At 39.6% G+C, this 21,988-nt stretch overlaps 1 protein-coding gene across 1 annotated transcript in view; it reads right to left on the reverse strand.

Annotated features, from left to right (window-relative positions):
- Positions 1 to 4,509: 4,509 nt before the first annotated feature.
- PDE1A (phosphodiesterase 1A) overlaps positions 4,510 to 21,988 on the reverse strand; it is a 118,629-nt gene continuing 101,150 nt past the window's right edge. Inside the window, exons 14-16 of the mRNA XM_062578437.1 lie at positions 15,618 to 15,890; positions 9,154 to 9,273; positions 4,510 to 8,843 (exon numbers count right to left, since the gene is read on the reverse strand). Coding sequence (XP_062434421.1) covers positions 9,197 to 9,273; positions 15,618 to 15,890 — 350 coding nt within the window. The 3' untranslated portion in view covers positions 4,510 to 8,843; positions 9,154 to 9,196. The remainder of the gene's footprint in view (positions 8,844 to 9,153; positions 9,274 to 15,617; positions 15,891 to 21,988) is intronic.

The raw sequence follows: 21,988 nt of genomic DNA on the forward strand, positions 1-21,988 counted from the left end.
CTAAACTACGCAGGGTGCACATTTTGGGGGATTTGTTTTTTTTTTTTTTTTTTTTTTTTTTTTTTTTGTTTTTTTGTGCAGATCTAATTGAAAGTACGTAAAATGCTGTCTGCAGGTCAAAAAAATAACCACAGAAGTGCTTTTGGCTCCTTCCATATGGAGGGAATGGCAGGAGGAGGGAAGAAAATTATAGAAAAAACAAACACCTGGGTGATTCCTCAGCGGGCAGAAATTTGCACCATTTGCCTCCCCTCTAGGGACTCATTACAAGTTTAGGGCAGCAGGCTTGCTTTTGTAGTTTAAATACCATAGAAAATGTTTAACTGCTTAAGCTATGTATTTCAAGATAAAATAGAGTGTGGCTGGGCTTTCCTCCTATGGAGGTCTCCACTCCCTTTCCAAAAATGGTTAAAGGGTTTTACTTTATTGTTGTGTGTTTTTATTTTTGTTTGGTTTTCTTCAGGAAAGTCAGCTAGTAGTGCTGGCGGAGGACAGAATGCTGGAGTCGAGGCATTAGGTATGACACGGCAATTTCTTTGTGTATATGTCACGGTGCTAAAAAAAATTACTATTGATATTAAATACTTGTATGCTTTCACTTGCTCTAAGATAGAGAGATGATTGCTATGTGCTTATGGTGGAAGAGGTGACAAAGAAACTGCAAGCATCCTGAATATCTAAAAGTGACAGAGAAAAAGGAATGAGAGCTATGTGGTGTGTATAGGTACTAATGTAGCATTAAATGGGAATTTTAAAGAGAATTTTAAAATTTGCAAGCAGAAGGAAAATGTGTATTGTTACATCCATAAAACATGCAAAGGATTTCCTTTACTTTCTTTGTTAGATGTTTAGTCGCTGTTCTTCATGTGATCGCTGTAACTGTTGTGGTCAGTACTCCTTTGTTGTTGCTCAGAGTGTCTGTGCCACCAAACGAATGGGTTAAAACAAACAAAAAAGTGTAATAATTATGACTTTTTTGGTGTAAATGAATCAACAGATGGATGAGAAGGTATGGGTCGCTGCTTGAAAAGGTGAACAAACACTAAGTAGCTGAAAGTAAAAGCTTATTATGGAGGCCCGAAAGAGAAAGTGTGGTGATATGTTCTCTGTTTCCAGCATCTCCTCTCAAAAAATCTGCTTCTTGCTAGGGAGTTTTTGCAGGCTTAGTGGGAGCAGGGTCTTTAGAGAAGGGTTGTGTTAGTCCTTTTTCCATGAGCAGGCTTATGGAGCCTGTGTCTGGAGTTTTGGAGGTGGAAAAGGAAAACAAGGAAAAGGCAGGCAAGTAATAAACATAATTCCTTTTTTTTTAATGACATCTCTGACTTGGGATTTTTTTTTCCTCAGATGTTCTTAAATCTGCCACTTTTCCTGCTGTAAGTCTACTGTTGTCCTCACTTTGAATGTATTGCAGGAAACATTTCTTGCACCACAAGACTGAGAAAACTACTGTCTCTTTGGACTGATCTCTATCTCTTCCCTGTATCCCTTAACACACTAATGTACAGTAGTTTAAAGGAGTGTTTTTAATTACATTTTTACAGCCTTGCTATTTTCTTATGTTATACTTGTTATTCCATGACAAGCTCTGCCCTTTAGAGAGATTTATTGACATCTTGTGCTAATAGATTACTTGGAAAAATTCCATTGCTTAACTTACAGGATGGTATGTCTTGTTTGTTCTCCAGGTGCAAAATCAGATAATGCTTAAATAGATGTGAAGTAAGAGCCAAGATTTTAAAAGTCCTTTATAAAGCATAATTTCCACTGAAGTCAGGGGAATTTTGTTTGACAATGGCTGCAGGTTTTGGCCAACAATATACTTTCTTCTGGGAAAATATGGTGTGTAGCAGGAAACCTTGTGTCATCCTGCTATCAATTTAATTGTTGAATTTCTTAACTTTTTTTTTTATTATTATTATTTTTTGCCATGAGTGCTGTAGAAAAACCTTCAAGGGCTACCCTGCGGTCTTCTGGTAATGTCTTTGTGCTTACTAGTGTCAGGTGAAAAAAGCTGTGATTAGCTACTTTGAAAAGCAAAATAAATCATCATTAGTTCTTGTACAGCAATTTTGATTGAACGAGCTATCGCATTTGACAATATTTTGTTGACCCCGAAGCAGGGTTCCAGGGCAGAGCTGCTGCTGCTTCCAGGAGGTTCCTGGCTAGGGGTCCCCTCAGTGTCCGGGAGCCCCAACCAGTCATCAGAAAGGGATTTTCGATGTGGTGAAGCTGATCTTTCTGCTAATCTTTGGGCACCCTCCCTCTAAGCGGAGAGCAGGAACCCAAACGCTAGGTCAGCGGCCGGATGTTCTTTGGTAACATAAATGTGGGGTTTGGTTTTGTATTGGGACGTCTCTCTTTCTAAAAACTAATTATTGCATGAGGCAAACTAGTAGATGGAGATGTCCAGCTCCCTCCACGAGCTGGACGAGGCCAGTCCCGGCGCGAGGGGTGGTTTGGAGAGGGACGCGAAGGGGCTGCCTTAGCGCAAGTCTAGGAGCTGGCGCCGTGCAGCGAAGCGTCCCCAGCTCGGTGCAGGGCCTCCTCCTGCCGCTTCTGCTGCCTGAAACGCCGGCTCTTCACAAGGCTCCTCGCCCCCGAGGCGCGCCGGGCGACGCTGCGTACCCTCTGCCGGCAGGTTTTCGGAGGCAAGAGCGGCGGGCGAGCGGGGGCCTGCGCGGGGGCTCCGCGGAGGTTTGCTGGGGGCGTGCGCACGGCTCCCGGACCTCTAGCAGCGCCGACCTCTGCACGCCGCCAAACGCCTCTCGAGACCGCGCGCGTAGCCGCGAGTTAAGGCGTCGTCCGTCCCCGAGCCCTGGGGACGCGATGTAAGGGTGTATCCGAAGCCTGCCTTCGGGAAAGGGAGTTCCTCTGTCTGTCTGTCTTCTCCTTCGGCGTCCAGGAGCTGCTCTCCTCGTTCCACCGCTCCGCGCGGTGGTGAGCCGCGAGGAGAGTTTCAGCCGTTCCCGACGCGCGCGGTTACGTTTGGCCTCTCCCTGAGGAGCTCTAAGCTCGGCAGCAAAACGAGCACCAAGCGCGTCTTGCGCCTCGCTGTGTTTGCTCCTTTCCTCGCCGGCGAGGTTACCCTCCGCAGCAGCGCGTCGGCCAAGTCTCGGGCAAGGAACTTGTATATCTTTACTAAATACATCTGCAGCAGGGCCGCTTCCGCGGCAGTTCCAGAGGGGGTTGTACGTAACCACCTGCGCCTTTCAGAGCGAAGGGGCGTCTTGCACCGCCGCTAAATCTAGCGTGCTATCTTTCGGTTTTATAACGACTCATTTCCTTAGTATATACTGACCCTTAGTGGTAAGCTGAAAACCAGACTGCACTGCCAAGCTCCTGAATTTTGCCTTTTCTCTCTCTTCCCCCCCCCCCCCCCGCCATGGCCCAACTGTTCAGAAAACGGCAGCAATACTTGCTGTAGGTCAGCACCGTCTAGCTATGTAAATAACCCGCGCTGTTGTCCTCAGCAGGCGTAAGGGGCACGTGAAAGCCGTCACGGCAGGTGTTATTAGCTCCCTCGAAGGGAGGGCTGTGGGAAGCGAGGGGGGGCGAAAAGGTTATTCCAAAATGCAAAATGAAAACGTTGGCATTGAGAAGCAATACTCTCCACATAATGAGAAACAAATAAGAACTCGGTATCTGGCACTAACGAACACCTCAAGCTAACTGTGGAACGAGTATTAATTAGGTTTCCAAAATAGCATCTTTCTGAAAAGCAGCTGAGGTGTAATATTGCTCCTTATTAATCACAGCGATGGGACAATGTGAACTCTGCAAAAAATAAATGGTTTGCAGATGGCTGTGCGCCTCTTTAATCAAGACAGAAGAACACAAGTTACAGCTTTAAATGCAGAGAGCCTTTCTACATCTCCTCCTTTTCACAGAGCGATATTTGCAGTTTTCAAGGCAGTGAGGAAAGTGTGTTGGTTTCTTATTACGTTTTCCCTGCAGCATAAATTCTGTTGATGTGCTTCCCTAATCATGCTAATTACACTGCCATATGTTGCTCTCATCTTTCTTTTTCTCTCCTAATGGGACATAGATTCTCTCTTTTGAATATGTCATGTGTTTATTACATTTATCAAGGGTTTTAACATTATATGGGTCTTTAATTGCTTTTTTAAACACTCAGCAGATTGAATATTAAAAAGAGGCATGAAGGTCAATTATAAATAATATTTAAATTGCTCATGCCATTTTTACCCTGTAATTTACTGGAAGTATCAGCTCTGTAGCCCTGATCCTGCACCCGTTACTTATGTGAAAATACACATGCATCCCTCAGAATTACTTATATCTACAATTTAAATCCTCCCAGTTCTGCCTGACTATAAGTCACTTTGTGACTAATAGCACAGGGCTCTTTACTTTAGCATTCCTGTCTGAAAGATGCATCATATTGCAGTACTTGATGCATAAGTACACTTCCATTAATTCTAATTGTAAACTAATGGAATACCTCATATAATAAAGGCTAATGTTCATTTTCAACTGGAAAGAAAAAATACAGATCTCTCAAGGGATAGAGGTATCGAAGCAAGGAAGTATGAGTTCATTAGAGGAACTAAACATGGCTTAAATTTGGGTGGTACCTCATATTTAGTTGTTAGAACATCAGAGAACATCTATAGCCTGTTGAACTGGACCAAGAGAATTGTATCAAGTTAAAAAGTATTTGAAATTAAACAAATAGGAAGTACTCCCCTGCTATTTGATTATGTTTATTCATTGTATTATGATCCCAGTTTCCAAATTCTACTCTAATGAAAGTTAGTCTTGCAGATTCAGGATGAAAGTCTGTTAGGATTAGGCCCTATATAGCAATGAGAACTTTATAACTAAAATCCAGACAAAAATGCCAGCTATCTATCTACTCTGTTTAACTGTGTTCCACTTCAAGGCCCAGGTTTCACCTACCATGATTCCACCATCTTATTTGTGTATAAATTGTTACCTCAGATTTGTAATAATCTGCACAAGGCATTACAAATGTATGAGACCCCTTAAACTCTGAAGTTAAAATATTAGGTAACTTATCAGGAAAGTGTATTTGGCTAAGACATTATCTATTTTTTTCTTATGTAATGACTGTGTAGTTGGTTTAAAAAGAAAATACTTGTTTGCTTGTTAATCTGAAGTTTTGTCAGAATAGTGGCTTGTTTGACTTTGGCATATATACACAACAGGAGAAAGCCCTTTGAGCCTGTAGCTTAAAACGGATCACATCCAGAAGAAGGAACCTCAAAGAATGTACAGACCAGTTGTCTGTGTTTTCTTCCACTGCCTACGTTACTAGGATTTGATACAAGAAGTCAATGAGATTCTTTCCATTTATTTCCAGTTTGAGTTGTATGGGGCCCTGCTTACCCTCTGCTCCACTGAGGTCTCTGATTAAGTTTGGTGTGTGCCATGGAGCCACCTCTGAATGTGTGGACCTTCCTGCAGAATTGCTGCAAATGGGAAATTGTTGGGTTTTTTTGTTACGATTTTTGTTATGTAAAGGATATTTTAGCAGGAAAGGTGAAGATGACAAACTCACTGAAAGAAATTATTTTCAAGAGTGCTATGAAGATGCAAGTGAGCTCGCAGGGCAAACTGGCATGGCTATTAAATAAAGCATCAAGTCGCAAGCAGGCGAAAGTTTTGGTAACAACAATTTATACTCTCTTGCTTTTTAAAGACAGTCAAATGCATGTGAGAAAGCATACTGTAGTAAAGCAAACCTGTAACTAACATTCATGAGCTTCACAATCCTTGCCCTCAAATCAAATTTATTTAGGAAGATCATCATAGGAAATACAGATAAGTACAGCAGAATAGAAACACACAGTCATAGCTTGCCTTGTTGAAAATTAAATAAAAAATACTGGCTAAATCATAACCCATAACAATATTACGTAATATATTTGTCAGATATTTCAAGATAAAAATACAAAGTAAAACCTTTGAGGGCTAATCTATAGCTACAGCTCCTCAGTGTGCTTAATGCAGGGATGCATGCCCATAATGCTGCGGGAGAAAGGCATATACAAGCAACATTTCTTATGGCCCCATGCAGTGTTTTGGTAGTGCAGCCTTGCAGGTTTCGGAGTGAAACTACTGTTCAGGGAGAAGCCTAGCAAGAAGCCTCTCAGCCAGCTGAACGCTAATTCAAATGGCTTCAACTCAAGGTTGAAGCCTTTAGTAATGCGCGTTGGTTATATGGGTCTTCTCCATCAGTGTAAACTTCTTCTCACACAAACAACACACCGAGCTTTGGGTCACATCCAGATAAAAGCTTGCTAAGAATAAAAGAGGAAAGAAATAAAATATAAGTGGCATTAAAGAAAAACTAAGGACTTTTCTGGTATTCAATAACATATACCAAAGTGATTAAACTGAACACAGATGAGCAAGTATGATTAGTCATAGGCAGGTTACGCTTCTCTATCGATGGCTCGGTTCTGCAGGCACCGAGTCTCCTGGGAGACCAGGGCTCCTTCCAGCGTCTGCAGCGGGAGATCGGGGGCTGCCTGTAATAGCAGGACACCGAGTCCCCTGCGGGATGCATCGTGTACGCTGCAGAATCTGTTATAAATCCTGTTTGTTTTCTGTAGAAAGCTTTTGTAGGCCACATAAATCACTATGGGATGGGAGGTGAAGTCCAATTATGGCAGAAGTCTGAGATTGAAAATACAATAAAGACAAATTCAGATTGCTCTGGATTTTCAGTTTCAACAAATCATGAATTACAATGTTGAAGAACACTCTTCAACAAACAGATAGCTCATTAAACTAAATCTAAAGGTATCAATCATCTCTCTTTTTTTTTTTTTTTTCCAAATTCAGTGGAAATTGTAGACACTTAATCTGAAATAAGGTCCTATGTTTTGAAATAAAGGGCATAAAACTGAACTGCTCAGATTTTAAACAAGAAAGCTTTTCATTGCCACAGCATTTGGCAATTTACAACATTTTAAAAAAGAAATCTGATATGACTAACATTTTTCCCCCGTCATAATGGCAATAAGAAACTGAAAGATGGTTTATATTTTATCACAAAGGGGAAGAAAGTCCAATATTCCCAAAAAGGAGGCAAAGTGCAGGGAGTGATTCAGGCTACTAACGATTTGCTCAAACACTAGCAGAGAATATATAAATTCTTAACTCTTAGCAAAAAAATATCAATTGCATTATAACATTTATGATACAATTTCATTTGTTAACATTTCATTTGTTAACTGCACTGTACAGAAATTTGTCCATGCTAAATACAAGCCCTGGACCAGATACACAAAAACAATCTAAATGCACTTTTTACATCTTATATGCACAAACATTTCTTAAGTTAAAACTATGCACACTAAATATGCATAGTGCGTATATGGCTTACATACTGAATGACATGAAGTCCACCTCTTGGCATGCCCTTATCCCAGAGCAAAGAGCTTGTAAAGTTCCCGGTTCAAATCCAGCTGCTGCGCTGTCGGAAAAGAGGCCGTCAGCAACGCGGCCGCCCCAGCGCCCGTCAGCAGGAGGTGGTTATTTCATCGCTCCTTTTTCAGGCAAGACAAGACGTGCCCGTGCTGAGGTTGCGTCCGACGCGCGCGCTGCCCGTCGCCGGAGCAGCAGCCGAGCGGTGCGCGCGTCTCCGGCGTGCGCGCGCCCTGCGTACAGGGGAGCACCGGCCCCGCGAGCCCGCTTCGCAACGGGCCGCGGCTGATCGCAAAGACCTCTCGGTCAGTGAGGTATTAACGGGAGAGTCTGAAAAGCAGGCCGGGGAGAGCGGTGACCCGAGTCAAAGCGCCGCGCGGGATTTCCCGCGGCTCCGAGGGGCGCGGAGGGGGAAGCGGAGTCGCCTTCTCGGCGCGGGCCAGGCTGGAGGGCTCGTCCCGGGGTTTCCTCCGGGGGAAGCTGCCCCTACGGGCTGACCGCCGTCCCAGGCGGCGGGGTGGTCCGTGTGTGTATGTTCGGGGGGGTTTCTTTTTAACAAAACAAACGATAGAAAGGATTTTGCTGCATCCAAGTTGTCGGTTTCGGATTTGAGCAAAACCACGGCATAAGGCTAAACGTCTCCTTCCGGAGCTGTCTGAGCGGCAACGCAATATTCGCTGAAGTGAAGCGATTCGTTACGCATTTACGTAGCCGTCTGTGTGCCAGCTTCGTGGTAGGGCTGACATCATTGCTGAGGTCTTACAATACTACAGGAAACTGCCGAGAATGTTTTGATCTTAATAGTGAATGCTACTCAAATCATTTGAAAGATATTTCAGATACTGATTTTGTTGAACACGAGCTCCCTGCACGGCAGCCAGAGCAATGGGATAGAGTTGTCACTCACGCACGCTGACCAGTGTAACTCTAGATCTTCCCTGCACAGCTTGTATACTTCTTTATTTCCAGATATTTTGAGAAAGCTAACCAGTAGATCTTCAATATTGCACGCAGCATGGCTGCATGAACAAGTGTCTGTAACAGTGTTTCCATTTTGACTTTGCATTTCCCTACTGCCAGTAGCGGTGCCACGTAACAGCAATCCAGTGCAGATAAATGCCACGTATTTTTACAGGTCTCATGCTTAGTTGAAACGTCTGGTTTCAGTGATGCAGTAAAATGAGGTCCAACTTTGGCTGAAGAAAAAATATCCTGGCTAGTTTTAGAAAGCAGAATAGAAGCAGAAATAGCAACTGAAATTTTGAGAGTTGTTTAGTGCCTTGAGTTACCAGCTCAGGTTCTGATGTTTTACAATTTCAATAGTTTTGTCCATCGCTCTCCATAGACCGGTATGATCCAAGCAGAAATGGATGGATAGCAGCCTCAGAGAGAACGGGGTAGGGACTGTTAGTGCTCTTCCTCTTCTCCTGCAACAGAGGTCAAACGAAAATTCAAAAACACGTGATTTTTACTACTATTACCTCAGGTACTTAATGCACTTGAATTGAGAATGTTCTATTGTGCAATTATTTTGCCTGACGATTAAAATTCAGATATGTAAAAGTATTGATTTTCCCGTCTATTAAACTGAACGTTTTTTTTTAAGGAGACATAAGAAGTAAGGTGTACTCTGTCCCAATTTTTAAATTTTGTAATAAACCCACAACTGGAGTATAACAAAAGGGATAATAGTATTAATAAGAAAATATTTATAAAAAAATAAAAAAAAAAATTTACCTCTCCTGCCTGAAACGTCAGAAGGCTTTAAGAAACAGCAAATCTAGTTGTGTATCAGTGCAGGTTTTTGCTCAGTGGCTTTTACTATATCTTCTGACTTCTTACAGTGTTTAGGCTCACCTGAAAGATAGATCAATGTTATTGGGAGCTTGAGTGAGGAAGTTAATCAAGTAAATAGAATCTGTACAGCCTTAGACAGATAGGAATTCTTTCCTCTTTATTTCCTAAGGCCAAAATGCGGTTTTAGTCACTGCTTTCTTTCACTGCTTTCTCTCCAGAGTAAACATGAGATTGAGTTAACTAATCATTATGGTTTATTCATAAGGCAAAACATAGAATGAAAGCAGTAGATCATAGCATTAAAGGAAAATATAATGACAGTTAGGTGAATAAATGTTAATAAAGTGTTAATTTTTTTAAACCTTCCAACTTAGTGACAGTCAAAATTCACCTTCTGTAGAGAAGTGCTGTTTAAATCCGCTTCACTGTAGGTACTCAGATCAGGGGAAAGTGTCATTTAGATAATGAAAGATGCCAATGTCATGTTCAAATTCACTCAGACAGGAGAAATGATACTGTGTGACACAAGTAGCTTTCAAACTGAGCCATATAATATGAATTTCAAACCTCCAATCATAATATTCAGCTGTTACTCAAACTATTCCTTGAGTAATTTTGATATGTACAACTCAAAAAATTATCAGATGATTAGTGGTAGTATGCACAGAGAGAATGTAGCAAACGGCCTTGTTTATTAACTAAAGAGTAATTGCTCAGTTTTAACCAACTGACCAAATGTTCCCACCAGTGACTACTAATGCTAGATTTAAAATGTGGTAAAAGGGAAAGCACAGAAGACTGAAAAGTGGAGAAGATGAGCAGGAAGGGAAAGGTTCAAAAAAAAAAAAAAAAACTAAACTGTAAGTGCAAGGGGGATACTTGTGAATGACAGAAAACAGAGATACTGCAGTACAAGCAGCTGAAGAAGAAAGTCAAGGAAGTGTGATCTGAAAGGAAAATAGGAAAACAGTGAGTGGAAGCTAGAGATCTACGTTTTAAAAAACAGAGAGGGAAGAGAGGAAAAGTATGAGGAAAGAAAAAAAATTAATAGCCATAAATTCATCTTGGCAGCACTGTAAACAATAAGAATTGTAATGCTGACTTTTTTTTCTCCTCCCCCCAACCCGGTTTCCTTCCCGTGTTGCTTTCCATTCCGGAACGCTGGCCATCAGCAGATGGACTGTATTCCCCCAAATTAGCACTCGTCTCACTTCCTTTTTTTTAATGGTCGTTTTAGTGTGGGTACATGATAGATTCCTGGTTCTCTAAGGGATTTTGAAGTCTCAAACTTGGACCAGTATGGATCAGAAAAAAAAAAATGTCTCCAGACCTTCCCGTCAACAATTGGTTTTGGTGTAATCAGCACAATTTTTATTATTATCTATAACAAAAAAAAAAAAAAAAAAAAAAAAAAAAAAAGAGGCTTGGGGAACCAAAGTAAAATCTATTAATTTAAGTATTAAATTTTTATACTTAGAGTGGCTAGCAGAGTTTTAGGAGGGGGATAGGGGAGTTTTGTGAAGACCTTGTAAGTAGAAACTGTTTAAGCTTCATAAAAACTAAATATTGATTTCTAAACCATATATAACTTTCTTCAAGCCAACGTGTAAGTTTTTGTACGTGATCAGCTGTGCCTTCTAACCGGTTGACCATGGCTTTTATCTTGTTACCCCTGCCCTTTTCGTAAGTACACCATTCGCTTTTTTAACACACCCTTCCCTCCATGCGCACACGCCTTCCCGCAGGACCGGGATCCTGACCTCGCGCTCTTTAGCTATCATCTCCAGCGTGATGCGTGCCAAATGCACGCCAACAGCTGCGGCAGGGCTGCAGCACCCCGCGCCGCTCTGCGCCGGCCGAAGCGATCCCGCAAGGCAGAGGGAGCGACCGAAGCGAGCACCACAGGGCCGTGACTAACGCCAGCACCGCAGCGACGATCGCTTCGTGTCACTTGCGTTAACGTGAATTAAACTGGCACATCACTGACATGGGTTTGTCCACTGCTATTTTAGATGGTTATCCTCCGGAGGCTTTCAGTGACCGACTGCCTCTGACTGCTTTGTGTAACTGGATGTGACTGAACAGTCCTCTGCTGTCACACTGAAAGAAGTTCCTGATGATTTGTTTTATCTCAGATTTATTACCTTCCTTACGTTTTGATATTAAGGATTAATGTGGCAATCATAATGAGTGAAAAGTTGAAAGTGTGCCAATTAGCATTTTATAAATCTTTGAAACATTAAGTTAATTAAACATAAGTAGTTTTTAAATTAATGATCTAATTAATAAATCACTCAGGAGAAAAGAAAAAATCATCACTTAAAAAAAAATCACCTTATAATAGTTCCACTTAATCTTGTAACATTCGATTAAATGAAAGGGAGATTATGGAAAGGGCAAAGATATTGTAGAGAAAAACAGCTTTCGGTCACAACTGAAATTTTCATGGTAGCAAATGGTTCTCCATTCGTACTAACTGATACACAGGGCAGAACAAATCCCATTAATAAAATGTGATAGCCTGTTATAAGCAGAAGGATAAGAAAATAGCCTCTTTCTTCTTTTTCTGATGGCAAAAAGTTCCCTCACGCGGTATCTCAGCAGGCAGAGACAGTTTGCAAGAATGCAGATCATCTTCCCTGTGTTTACTCCGGTTTTCCATCTCTGTTACATCGCAATTGCTTACTCACAGAAAATGAGTGGGGAGTTAATTTCCTATGTTAGCTGTAGAGACAGCTACCACAGCATTTATAAAAAGCAAAATACTAAATGTGAAAGACTGTGTTGCTTTCCTTCTTACTCACTTTCACATGTCTATCTCATTTTCCCCGCCTCAGAGAATTACCAAGTGTCTACTCCTTGGTCCAGGAAGAACCAGCAGGCACTCTGAACACCGCTGTTAGCCTTACACCCCTCCTCAACTCAGTACAGTGCTACCAGGCACTAGAGAGGTAGGTACATTTAGCGTGTCTAGTGCTAATAACGCCCTGATAAATGAATATTGCTTCTTGGAGTAGTTAAATAATTTTAATTTGGAAACGAGGCCAAAAAAAAAAAAAAAAAAAAGGAATTTGGTCATGTGTATGGTACCTTGTGCTTGCTTGAATGTAAAGCATTCTGCTGAAAGGTTTTGTTATCTGGTGTCACGTCTGACTGCCGCTAAGAAAGATTCTTGTCTGGATCTGGCTGGCCATCAGCAACGGCGGACAGCCTAGGGCTGCTGTCTGAAATGAGCACAGCACGCTTGCACAGGGGTGGCAGGCACCCGCACGGACTTGGCTGCCCTCAACTTTACGTAGTTTGCCTTTCCCTCTGATAAAGAAGTATAAGGTCTGATACTTTGATTTTTACACGCACAGTTCTCAGCTCTGCTGGCACTGCCAGCCCTCACATACTGTAATATTAGGGAATGGAAAAGGTTGGAAAGAATCCCAGGCAGGGATCCACATTGTCATGTTTCAGTAATCTGAGTATCTAAAACCACTTTCAGCTAGTTGCTTGCTGTGAACACCATGTAATATTAATATTTCTACAAACCATAAACCTCAATTTTTGCTTTGTATTTGTACTTTGACTTTCGAAAAACATTCTAATTATCCGTTTAAAGTGTCTATCATTTCAAAGCATTTTTCATCTTGATTATTCAAATATAAAAGTTACATGTTAATCCAGTATTTTCTATTGGAAAATAAGATTTCTGTAAAATCACATTTTATAATGGGAGAAATTTTCCATCCAAGAAAACCAAGAGCAATTGAGATAAGATAAAATATTAGGTATATAAAAATGATTCTCTGTTTTGGAAAGTTGATCTTTTGCACTTGATGTGAGATTTTAATATACCATAATAATGTATTATATAATGTTTTCTGGATCTTTCTCTTGAAATGGCTGATTCTCTAATCCAGTAAGGGTCAACAACATCCTGAAATTGTGGTATTATACAATAACCTGTCATCGTAGTTGTGTACATGTAGATATTTAATATGAATGTTCGTGCAAGAGTAATCATTGCTGCAGTGTATGCAGAAGGTTAATGCAATTTCCTTCATTTAGAATGGTAAGAAATCATCTCAGCAATGTGAAATAGACAGGTGACACATTTTTTAAGCCTGAGATTTCCTTCGGTATTCAATATTGCAAATTATTTTAATGCTAAGTTCCTGCTCTGCCTTTTTGTTCTGGATAGCTTTAACATGGTGGCCAGGGTCTTTGTAGAGGTACTTAAAGCTGCTGCTGAAAGCCAGCGTTAAGTCACTCTGTCTTAGCACGCCAGGGCCTGATTCTCACCACGTGTTCCACAGAGTGTCGATGAGTGCTCCAGCCTCTAGCTGTTACAGTAATGCAAGTAACTGCAATATACATACATAATTAGCAGGCACAGGAAAAACCATCAGAGATTTATTTATCATCTATGTCATTATCCAGGTTTCCTCTGAGGTTTATTAGAAGCATAAATTTCTGTGAAAGGGTCAGTGCTAACTTAAAAGATTACAGGTAAACTTCCCATTGAATAGTAATCTGGCTGATTACCTATTCTTAGGAAAGAAAGTTTAAAAACTATGATTATATAATCCCTTCATAAATCATTTTAAAAGACCACTAAAAAAGAAATGTTTTCCTGTTCAAAAGTTTGCTATTACAGATTTAAATATTGTGAAAATAGGGAAAATGCATGAATGAAATATTATTACACTTAAAATTTAAATCTACCTATTTGATTAAATAAAACGGATGATTATAAATGATACCCCCTATAGCAACCAAGCAAAAGATTCATTAAGCTCACTATTCTCCTATAATTTAACTGTGCAGGAAAATAAACACTTATGGTCACAGAAGGAGATGGCTGAGAGTAGATTCAATGCACACCAGTGAGCAGATGTTCCACAGAGGTGTATGCTATGTAAAATGACAATTAAAAATGCCTTCAAATATCAGATGTTGTTAGAAACAAAACCTAACCAATGTCCTTATTCTATACTTTGTAACACATCACAACTGCCTGCTGCATGTCTTGAAAGATAAAAGATGCAGCATTTTCTACTCTGTTCCTCATCCCGGACATGGGACACTTTTCTAAGACAGTTAAATTTCAATCTATTAAGGCTTGGGCCTTAGTACACAAAATGACATAAAAAGAAATACATGCCAAAACCAAAAATGTCACTCATTAGAAAACTTAAAACGCTGTGAAATTAGTCTAAATGGAAATCTTTGTATTTAGGACAGTAAACTCATCACCCCTTATTTCTGATGAAGAAAGTTTATCAACAATAAAAGTATAGGGGCACTGAAATTGAGTGGACTCTAGAATAAGTGGGAGTTCCACAAAGAAAGGATTATTTGCGAAATAACCATATAGTTATTTCTACGCTAGGCCTCATAAGCACTACAGTGTTGCTGCTCAGGCAGCGCTGTACTTTTGGCAGTCTTGCAAGCTTCACTCTCATAAATGCATTAATGAGTACAACATTTCCACAAGAAGTGAAGAAAGCAAGTACTGTTATACACCTCAGTTACTCTTACGATGCTAACAACTCAAAGCTTATTTTAACATTAAATAAATGGACATCACATGAGAATAAAAAAAATCTACAGTGCCTTTCTCTTACTTCCATAATACCCGCTCACTTGGACATCTTGATACTGTCTTACAATCACCAGACACTAAACCATAGTCAGCCTGTGATAAAACCCTTGCACTTAAAAAAATAAATAAATAAATAAAAAAGAAAAAAAGTGTGTGTATATATGTGTGTGTGTGTGTGTGTGTGTACACACACACACTCTGTCCTTACAGGGGATTTTTAGCTGCTCCATTTGTCCCACAGTCTACAGCCAGGAAAATGACCTTTCTTATTAAGAGAACAATACCTTCCTGTGCCTGCTACAGTTAACTTTGATCACCTTAAGTAGATGTAATTTTCTAACTCTAAAATTCACATGAAATTCACATGACTTAGGATGCATTTCACAAAATTAAAGTCACATTAAGTGCCTAAACTGAAACGCGTTTTAATACCAGAAGAATAATTACATATTCAAAGAGAAAATGTTAATAGTTCATAGTATCGTTCTCCACTAATAGGCTGCTATTTAATTATGCATCTTTAAATAACTTTAAAATCATTCTTCCAGTTAAGCTTTGGTATTTTATGCAAAGGATTGCCTGCTACAAAGAGCTAATATCAAAAAGATGGTACTTGTTTGTATGAGATGCCCTTTATTTGATGGTTTTATGACATATGGCCAAAGAGGCTTTCTTATGCTGGAGATTTATACAACACCTTATTCCGATATTTTACCACTGTTGATGTTTGACAGAGAGGTATTGGACACTCCTGCAGCTTCTCCCTGGACAGCTTCATTAGACTGACTGGTGCTTTGTGATGAAATATTACCATTCAGTGGGTCTGTATTCTGTGTTTCTTGCTGGGCCTCAGAGAGATCCTTCTGGTTCGGGTCAGAGTTAGTGCATTTTTCTGAGTCGGATTCATGAAGAGGAGTGTCAAAAGAGATTACTTGTAGGACGATGGATCTGGGAGGGCGGGTTGTATCGTCGTTCCCCTGACTATTCTCATCTTGCATCCTTGTTGTCTCTTCCTGTAATTGTGCATCTGTGGATCTTTTGCTTTGGTCTTTTGGTGGTTCATCATTGTTTTTGACAAGTTCTTCTACAAAGAAGGAACAAAATATGTGAATTAGCAAAACAAAATATGAATTATGAAAGATATACCCAACAGTCTGATTTCAGAGTAACAATTGTTTGGTAGAGTTGTACGTGGTAACATTGTGACCATCAGGTTTCTGCATGAGGACATGTGCACTGAGGTGCTTAACATGGGTCAGATTCTGCACAACTGCAACTGAACCATAGTGGTTGGCTCTGCAGTTTGAACCTTAATTTGTGCCTTTTTTTCTGGAGGGACTCTAAAGCAAGGTGCATCAGCAGACAGGCTGTAAGCTGAAAGATGGGAAGAGGAGGACCCCATGGAAGGCACTTCCACCTAGCAGTGTGGTTTGCAATACCAGAACTAGGAGGAGCACAGCTCTCCAGTTCTGAGACAAGGAAAAGGCCGTGGAGGGGACACTGATACTGGAGGAAGAGGCACCAGAGCAGAACAGCAAAGCCCTATAGGAAACAGGCCTATCAGTCCAGAAAGGTCCAAAATGGCAGCAAACACAGAGTAGCGGGGGAACAAATTTTAGAGGGCTGTAAGCATGCTACCCAGTACTGTTGCCATCATGGCTAGTGGCAAATAGAGAATGGAAATGAATAAATATGGGGAAAATCGTGCTTCAGTGGACAGTGGCTTTAGGAGAAAAATGCTAATGGAAAGCTCTATTCCCAGCTCCACTGCTGAAGTGAATTAGAGAAAAGTACATATGCAATGATGGAGAATGAAAGGAGACAGAAAGAGCAGCATGGGGAGGTGGGCAGGAGGTGTGAGAAGATAAAGAAAACAGTGAATGGAAGAGACCTGTGATGGAGGGTGAGAAATCTAATAGAAATAATCTTTACCATTTTCTTGGAGGGCTTGTTCATCTTGCTATTACAATCTCTGCTTCGTAAGTTTAGATTTAGAATCTTTACACTTCTATAGAAGTTATGAAACACTTGTCACTTTAAAAAATGAAAGCATAGCAGTTTGAACAGTACCTCCACAAAATAGCTACAAGTTATTGCATGAATCTCCAACCTCACTGTTATGATCACTGTATTAAGGAAGGAAACCAAGCACTGAGATATTTATCATTTTGAATTGCCAGATTCCTGGGAAGAAATTCTGGTTCTGAGTGAACAGTTCAAACTCAGACAAAAAGTGACAGAGGAGCAGAAATATTTCCACAGCCCAGGCTGCAATCACATTTCCACCACAGTTAGCATTTGACACCTCCATTACATCATGCTTCTGAATCCAAGGAAGGCTGGTTTGAAGTATAATTTGGCCTGGGATATAATGGGATGCAAAGGAAAGGAACACTTCCAAACCTGAATTTCCCTAGTTCTCTCTGATGTGCAGAAGCATGAAATATTTAAATGATTTCCCTACTTTATCAATTCCTATACTTTTTTGGCATATCTAAGCTTTTAAAAAAATCAAGAAACTTCAAATTTGAGTAATTTCAAAATTCTCAACTTTTTTTTTTTTTTAATAGATTATAGAGAACATTTGTTTTGAATTCCAAATCTTCTGAAACTTGGACAGGTACTCTTTCTCTACAGACTTCAATACAGCTCTTCCAAAGAACTGGTTGGGCTGAAGACATTGAGAACCATGTTTGTGCAGCCTGAAAGCAAATGTGATGTTGTTCAATCCAGATATGTTAATTAAACCATTTGTCATTCATGCTATAATTTATGCACCTAAGGCTTTTGTCCTGAGAAACTGATTTACATACCATACTTGCCTCCATATGGCAGAGCTACAAGCATTTTCCCTTAACTTTATCAAAAAGCCAAGGAAATTCCAAGATAAAAACATTTCAGATGCTGTTCAGATGCATCGGTAAGTTGAGGAAACCAAAGCTGAACTATAAACACAGATACAAAATGGAAAGATGAAAATTTAAATTAAAATAACAAACAAAGAGATGTTAAAAATGTGTAGATATCGGAAGGTATTTAGACTTGTAGAGAGATTTTTTTTTCTGTGTTCAAAATAAGCAAAAAAATTGGGATGATGCTCCATCTTAAACTCGATTTAAAAGTCGGGTTTACCCAAGGGTTTCTCTAAAATGCCTTTAGTGCTTAACAGTTACAATGAATGATTGCTAATAGCACAACTTTTTTTTTTTTAAAAAAAAAGATATTGATATAAGATACATCCTGTTAAAATGGTAATACTCTCTTAGCTCAAGGTACAAAAGTTTTTTTTTTTTAAAAAAAAAAATGAAAGCTAGTAAGAGGAGACTATCTTTCTCACAGAATGCTGTTTCAGGACAGTTCTGACCAGAATTTACATTTGTTTTGGTGTAACTTGGTGGCTAACTACTTTATTCTCCTATTAAATGTAATGCCTCAGAATATTCCTATATGTAAAAACACTATTTTTTTCAGTTTATAATGCTGAATATTTATTAACTTAATACTGGCTTAAACTGGCAAATACAGATTAACAATTTAATCAGAAAAATGCTGATGGCTTGTTCTTAAGTTCTGTCATACTGATTGATTGATCTCTTATTTCTATGACTGTCTTTGAGATGATCTTGAGTGTGGATATCTAAATCACAGCCACACTCTAATTCAGTTCTGTGCACACTCGATGGAGTTTTGAAAGAAAGTCTCTCCACACCAGGTAACATCATACTAGTGAAATGTCGTTATCTACTGCACTTAAAATGATGCAATACTGTCTGCTCCAGAAGCCAGTAGAAAAGAATATGAGAGAAAAATATTATCTTTTCTAAGTATGAAAAACACTGTGGAACCTTAGAATCTATGTTAAAACTATTGATAGACTGTTTGTTTATGGCAACAACCATGTCTGCCCACTCTAAGTTTCAAAACTAGAGGAGAACAGAAAGGTTTGGCTGTTCTCATACACGATTTGTGAAATGGTTTATGGCACTTAAGCCACAGGGTAGCTCACTAGCAAGTAAGTTTTGGGCTTGCCCATATGTATGATTTCACATTCAGAAAAAGGATCCAGAATCACAGCTCTATCATGATTCATGTTACAATAAATGCTTAATCAGTGCTGCTATTTTTTTTTTTTTTTGGTTTGAGCAGTGATTACCATTCCATAGTGATAAAATTTCAAAGTCACTCTCAGTTAAATCAGCTTGAAAAAAAGAAAAGTATTTCATCTGTCTGAGAGGAGTTTGTTCAGGGGAATTAGGAGGAGTGGCTGGTAGCTGCGACTGAGGCTGAGGATCCTCAGATATAAATTCCTCAATGATGGTATCGTTAAAACCCCAAATCCTTGTTCTTGGTATTAAGTCTCTCATCTGCTGTACATCTGATTCTATGTTCTGACTCCACTCTGCTTCATCTGCTATGAAATCCACTGCAAAACAGGAATAAAGAGAGATGAATAATGTTGGATTCCACTTGTAGAAAATGCTATGTGGACTGGAAAAATGCAGATTTTTGCTTTTTATAACAGTTAATATTTGTAGCCTCTATTATACAGGGCCTCGGTATTGTATAAAGTGATTTTATCATTGGAATTTATTGTCATTTTCCTGCGTTATCACTTTAGTGAAACAAAAATATTGAGTAGTCTTTAAAAGAAGTTAGGCCTGGGACAGTAACCTAATAGCTAAAATTTAAATTAGTTACTTAAATTTTAGCTATCTGAGAAGCATATATGGTACAAGGTTTGATTCACAGCGTTGGAGAGGGGTGAATACTGTAACATGATGGTGGAAGCTCTGATTCCACCCAGCCACTACCCACCCAAGACAGAGGCTTGCCCAGCTCCCACCCAGTAGCTCTTCTCTGCACTTCAGGGATAAGCACGTTTCCCCTCTGTGGGCACGGGTGCCATGGCTAGCCAGTGGTAGAATTGGGATATATTAAATCAATATGCTAACCTGACATTTGCAACATTAATAATACTTAATAAGATTAAATAATTGAATATGATTAATAAGATTTAACAACCTTTTAAGTAACCTTTCTATAAAGCTTTGCTCTTTTTTTGAGCAATTTCACTGGACATTGAGCAGCTTAAGGATGATCATATCCCTTCAGATAATGGCAGATAGAAGTATATGGTATGGTAAGCTCAGGGAAGGCATTATTGTTGTTATTATTTTTGCTCTCCATGTTTTAAATTGGTCAAAGTGCTTGGGGTTAAGCCCATGTACGTATTTTTTTATTGTTTTCCTTACTTTACAAGTAAGTAAGTGTTATTCAGCAGAATTTGTTATGCTGTGAAACAAATTGCTTCTCCAAACAGATCTGTTCTAGATGACTCAATCATATCTTTCTCTTCAGTACTTCTATGCTGTCTCTGAACTACTGCCTTAAACACTGTCCTTGGGGAGAAGCAGCAACATCATCTGGTAAGTAAACATAGCATAAGTGCTGTCTTTCTTCCCATGTGTTTAGGCTGGGATATTAGCAAAATAATTTTAATGAATTGCTTTGTTTGGAAAAGTGGCAGGAGTCATAAGGCAGGAACCAGGTTTCAGAAGACTTGAAAAATTCTGGTACTCAGTATTTTGCAGATACAGGAAATGTGCTAACTGCACCAAATATTGCTCCTCTTCCATTAAGTCACCTTCTGTTTTCTTAACTTACTAAGTGTCTGGCAATGGAAGCCAGTTCTCAAAAGAAATATTTTAACTGTTGATCATTAGCCCTACTTGGATAGCTTCACAGCTCAACAAGAAAGGGTTTTGGGTATCTCTGAGCACTACAAAGCAGCTGAGATCCTAATATATTCTTGGGTTGAATAATCAGGACATTGTAGTTGCTTTGAGATTACTTAAAAAACATTTAAACATCCTATTGGTGATGATTTCATCATCTTTTGGTGATGAAAGTGGCTAGTACTGCTATTTCAATGTCTTTTTTTCTATTTTATTTTATTTTATGGGTATGGCAGGACTCTTTCTATTTCTCAGTACAGAAATAAAAATAGGCTAATTCCTTATGAAGTTATCCAGTGCTAGCCATGAATATGTCCTGAAGCTTTATTATTTCATTGAAAAAAAATCAGGAAATGCCAGTTCTTTGTTATTTTATGGAGCAAATAGGAGCACTGAACTCCTGTCAGCCCAGGAGGTCTGGAAGACACTGTCAGGTCTTTCTTACAGACCCTCTGACATCCTACTCAGCCCTTCAAGCAAAATGAAGGAAAATGGATGCTCCTTCTCTGGAACCTGGATCTCTCCTGGAGCTGATAAACAGCTCCAAATATATCCGCAAACCACTAGAATTGCCACATGGCTCACTTGCTAGCACTGGCCTCATGAGTAAAGTTTACCACAGGACCCTGGGGTCTCCATAATATCACTGCTCTGCTGCTGTAGAAGCTCTGATGAGTCTGCATTATAAATTACAAAACCGATTTGTAGCTGATTTGCTCAGCTACATTACTACCTGTGTACACAGCAACACTTTCGGGATGTGCTTTACTAGGTGGCGAAGAAATTTTTCTGTGTTTTGGCACCTTCTCTCTTACTTCTGGGTATGTCCATTGACTTTCTTTTCCTGACCTTTCTGTAATAAGGTGAATAAAAGAGAGTAAATGTGTAACTGCTATAGTATCTACAGTACAGATCTCATAAGATACCTTTTTGTCTGCAGTAACGGCAGCATTTGAGCATGTACTGACTTAGGAAGAGTAGAGAGGAAACAATACAAAAGTTATATGTAAGCAGAACAGCTAGAATCAGTTAATGGCAGCTTGTGTTAATGGCAGCTTGTGTCCACTTACTAAATCTTTGTTGAATTGTAACATTATTTGTAACATTGGTGTGTTGAAAATAAACTGAATTAATTTACCTTTCTATACTGACACAATGACATTGAAACAAGTAGAATTAACAAGCTACTGAATTATAGGGAGAAGCTGCTCATCACCACTAAGAATGAAATTATTTGAGGAATCTTTAATTAAAGAGTGTTGCTTGATGTTATGGACTCACCTAGCATATATTACTACACAACTTGTTTAATTTCTAAGTTTGTCTGCCTTCTTTTTTTTTCTTAACTAGAAAACCACATTCCACGAACCAGTGACAGAAGACCAAACCAGAGACAGTGTAAGGTGAGAAGGAACGTTCTCCTATCGGCCATCCTTAAGAAAGGAGG

This window comes from Rhea pennata, chromosome 6 (assembly GCF_028389875.1).
Source record: "Rhea pennata isolate bPtePen1 chromosome 6, bPtePen1.pri, whole genome shotgun sequence".
NCBI classification, from domain to species: domain Eukaryota; kingdom Metazoa; phylum Chordata; class Aves; order Rheiformes; family Rheidae; genus Rhea; species Rhea pennata.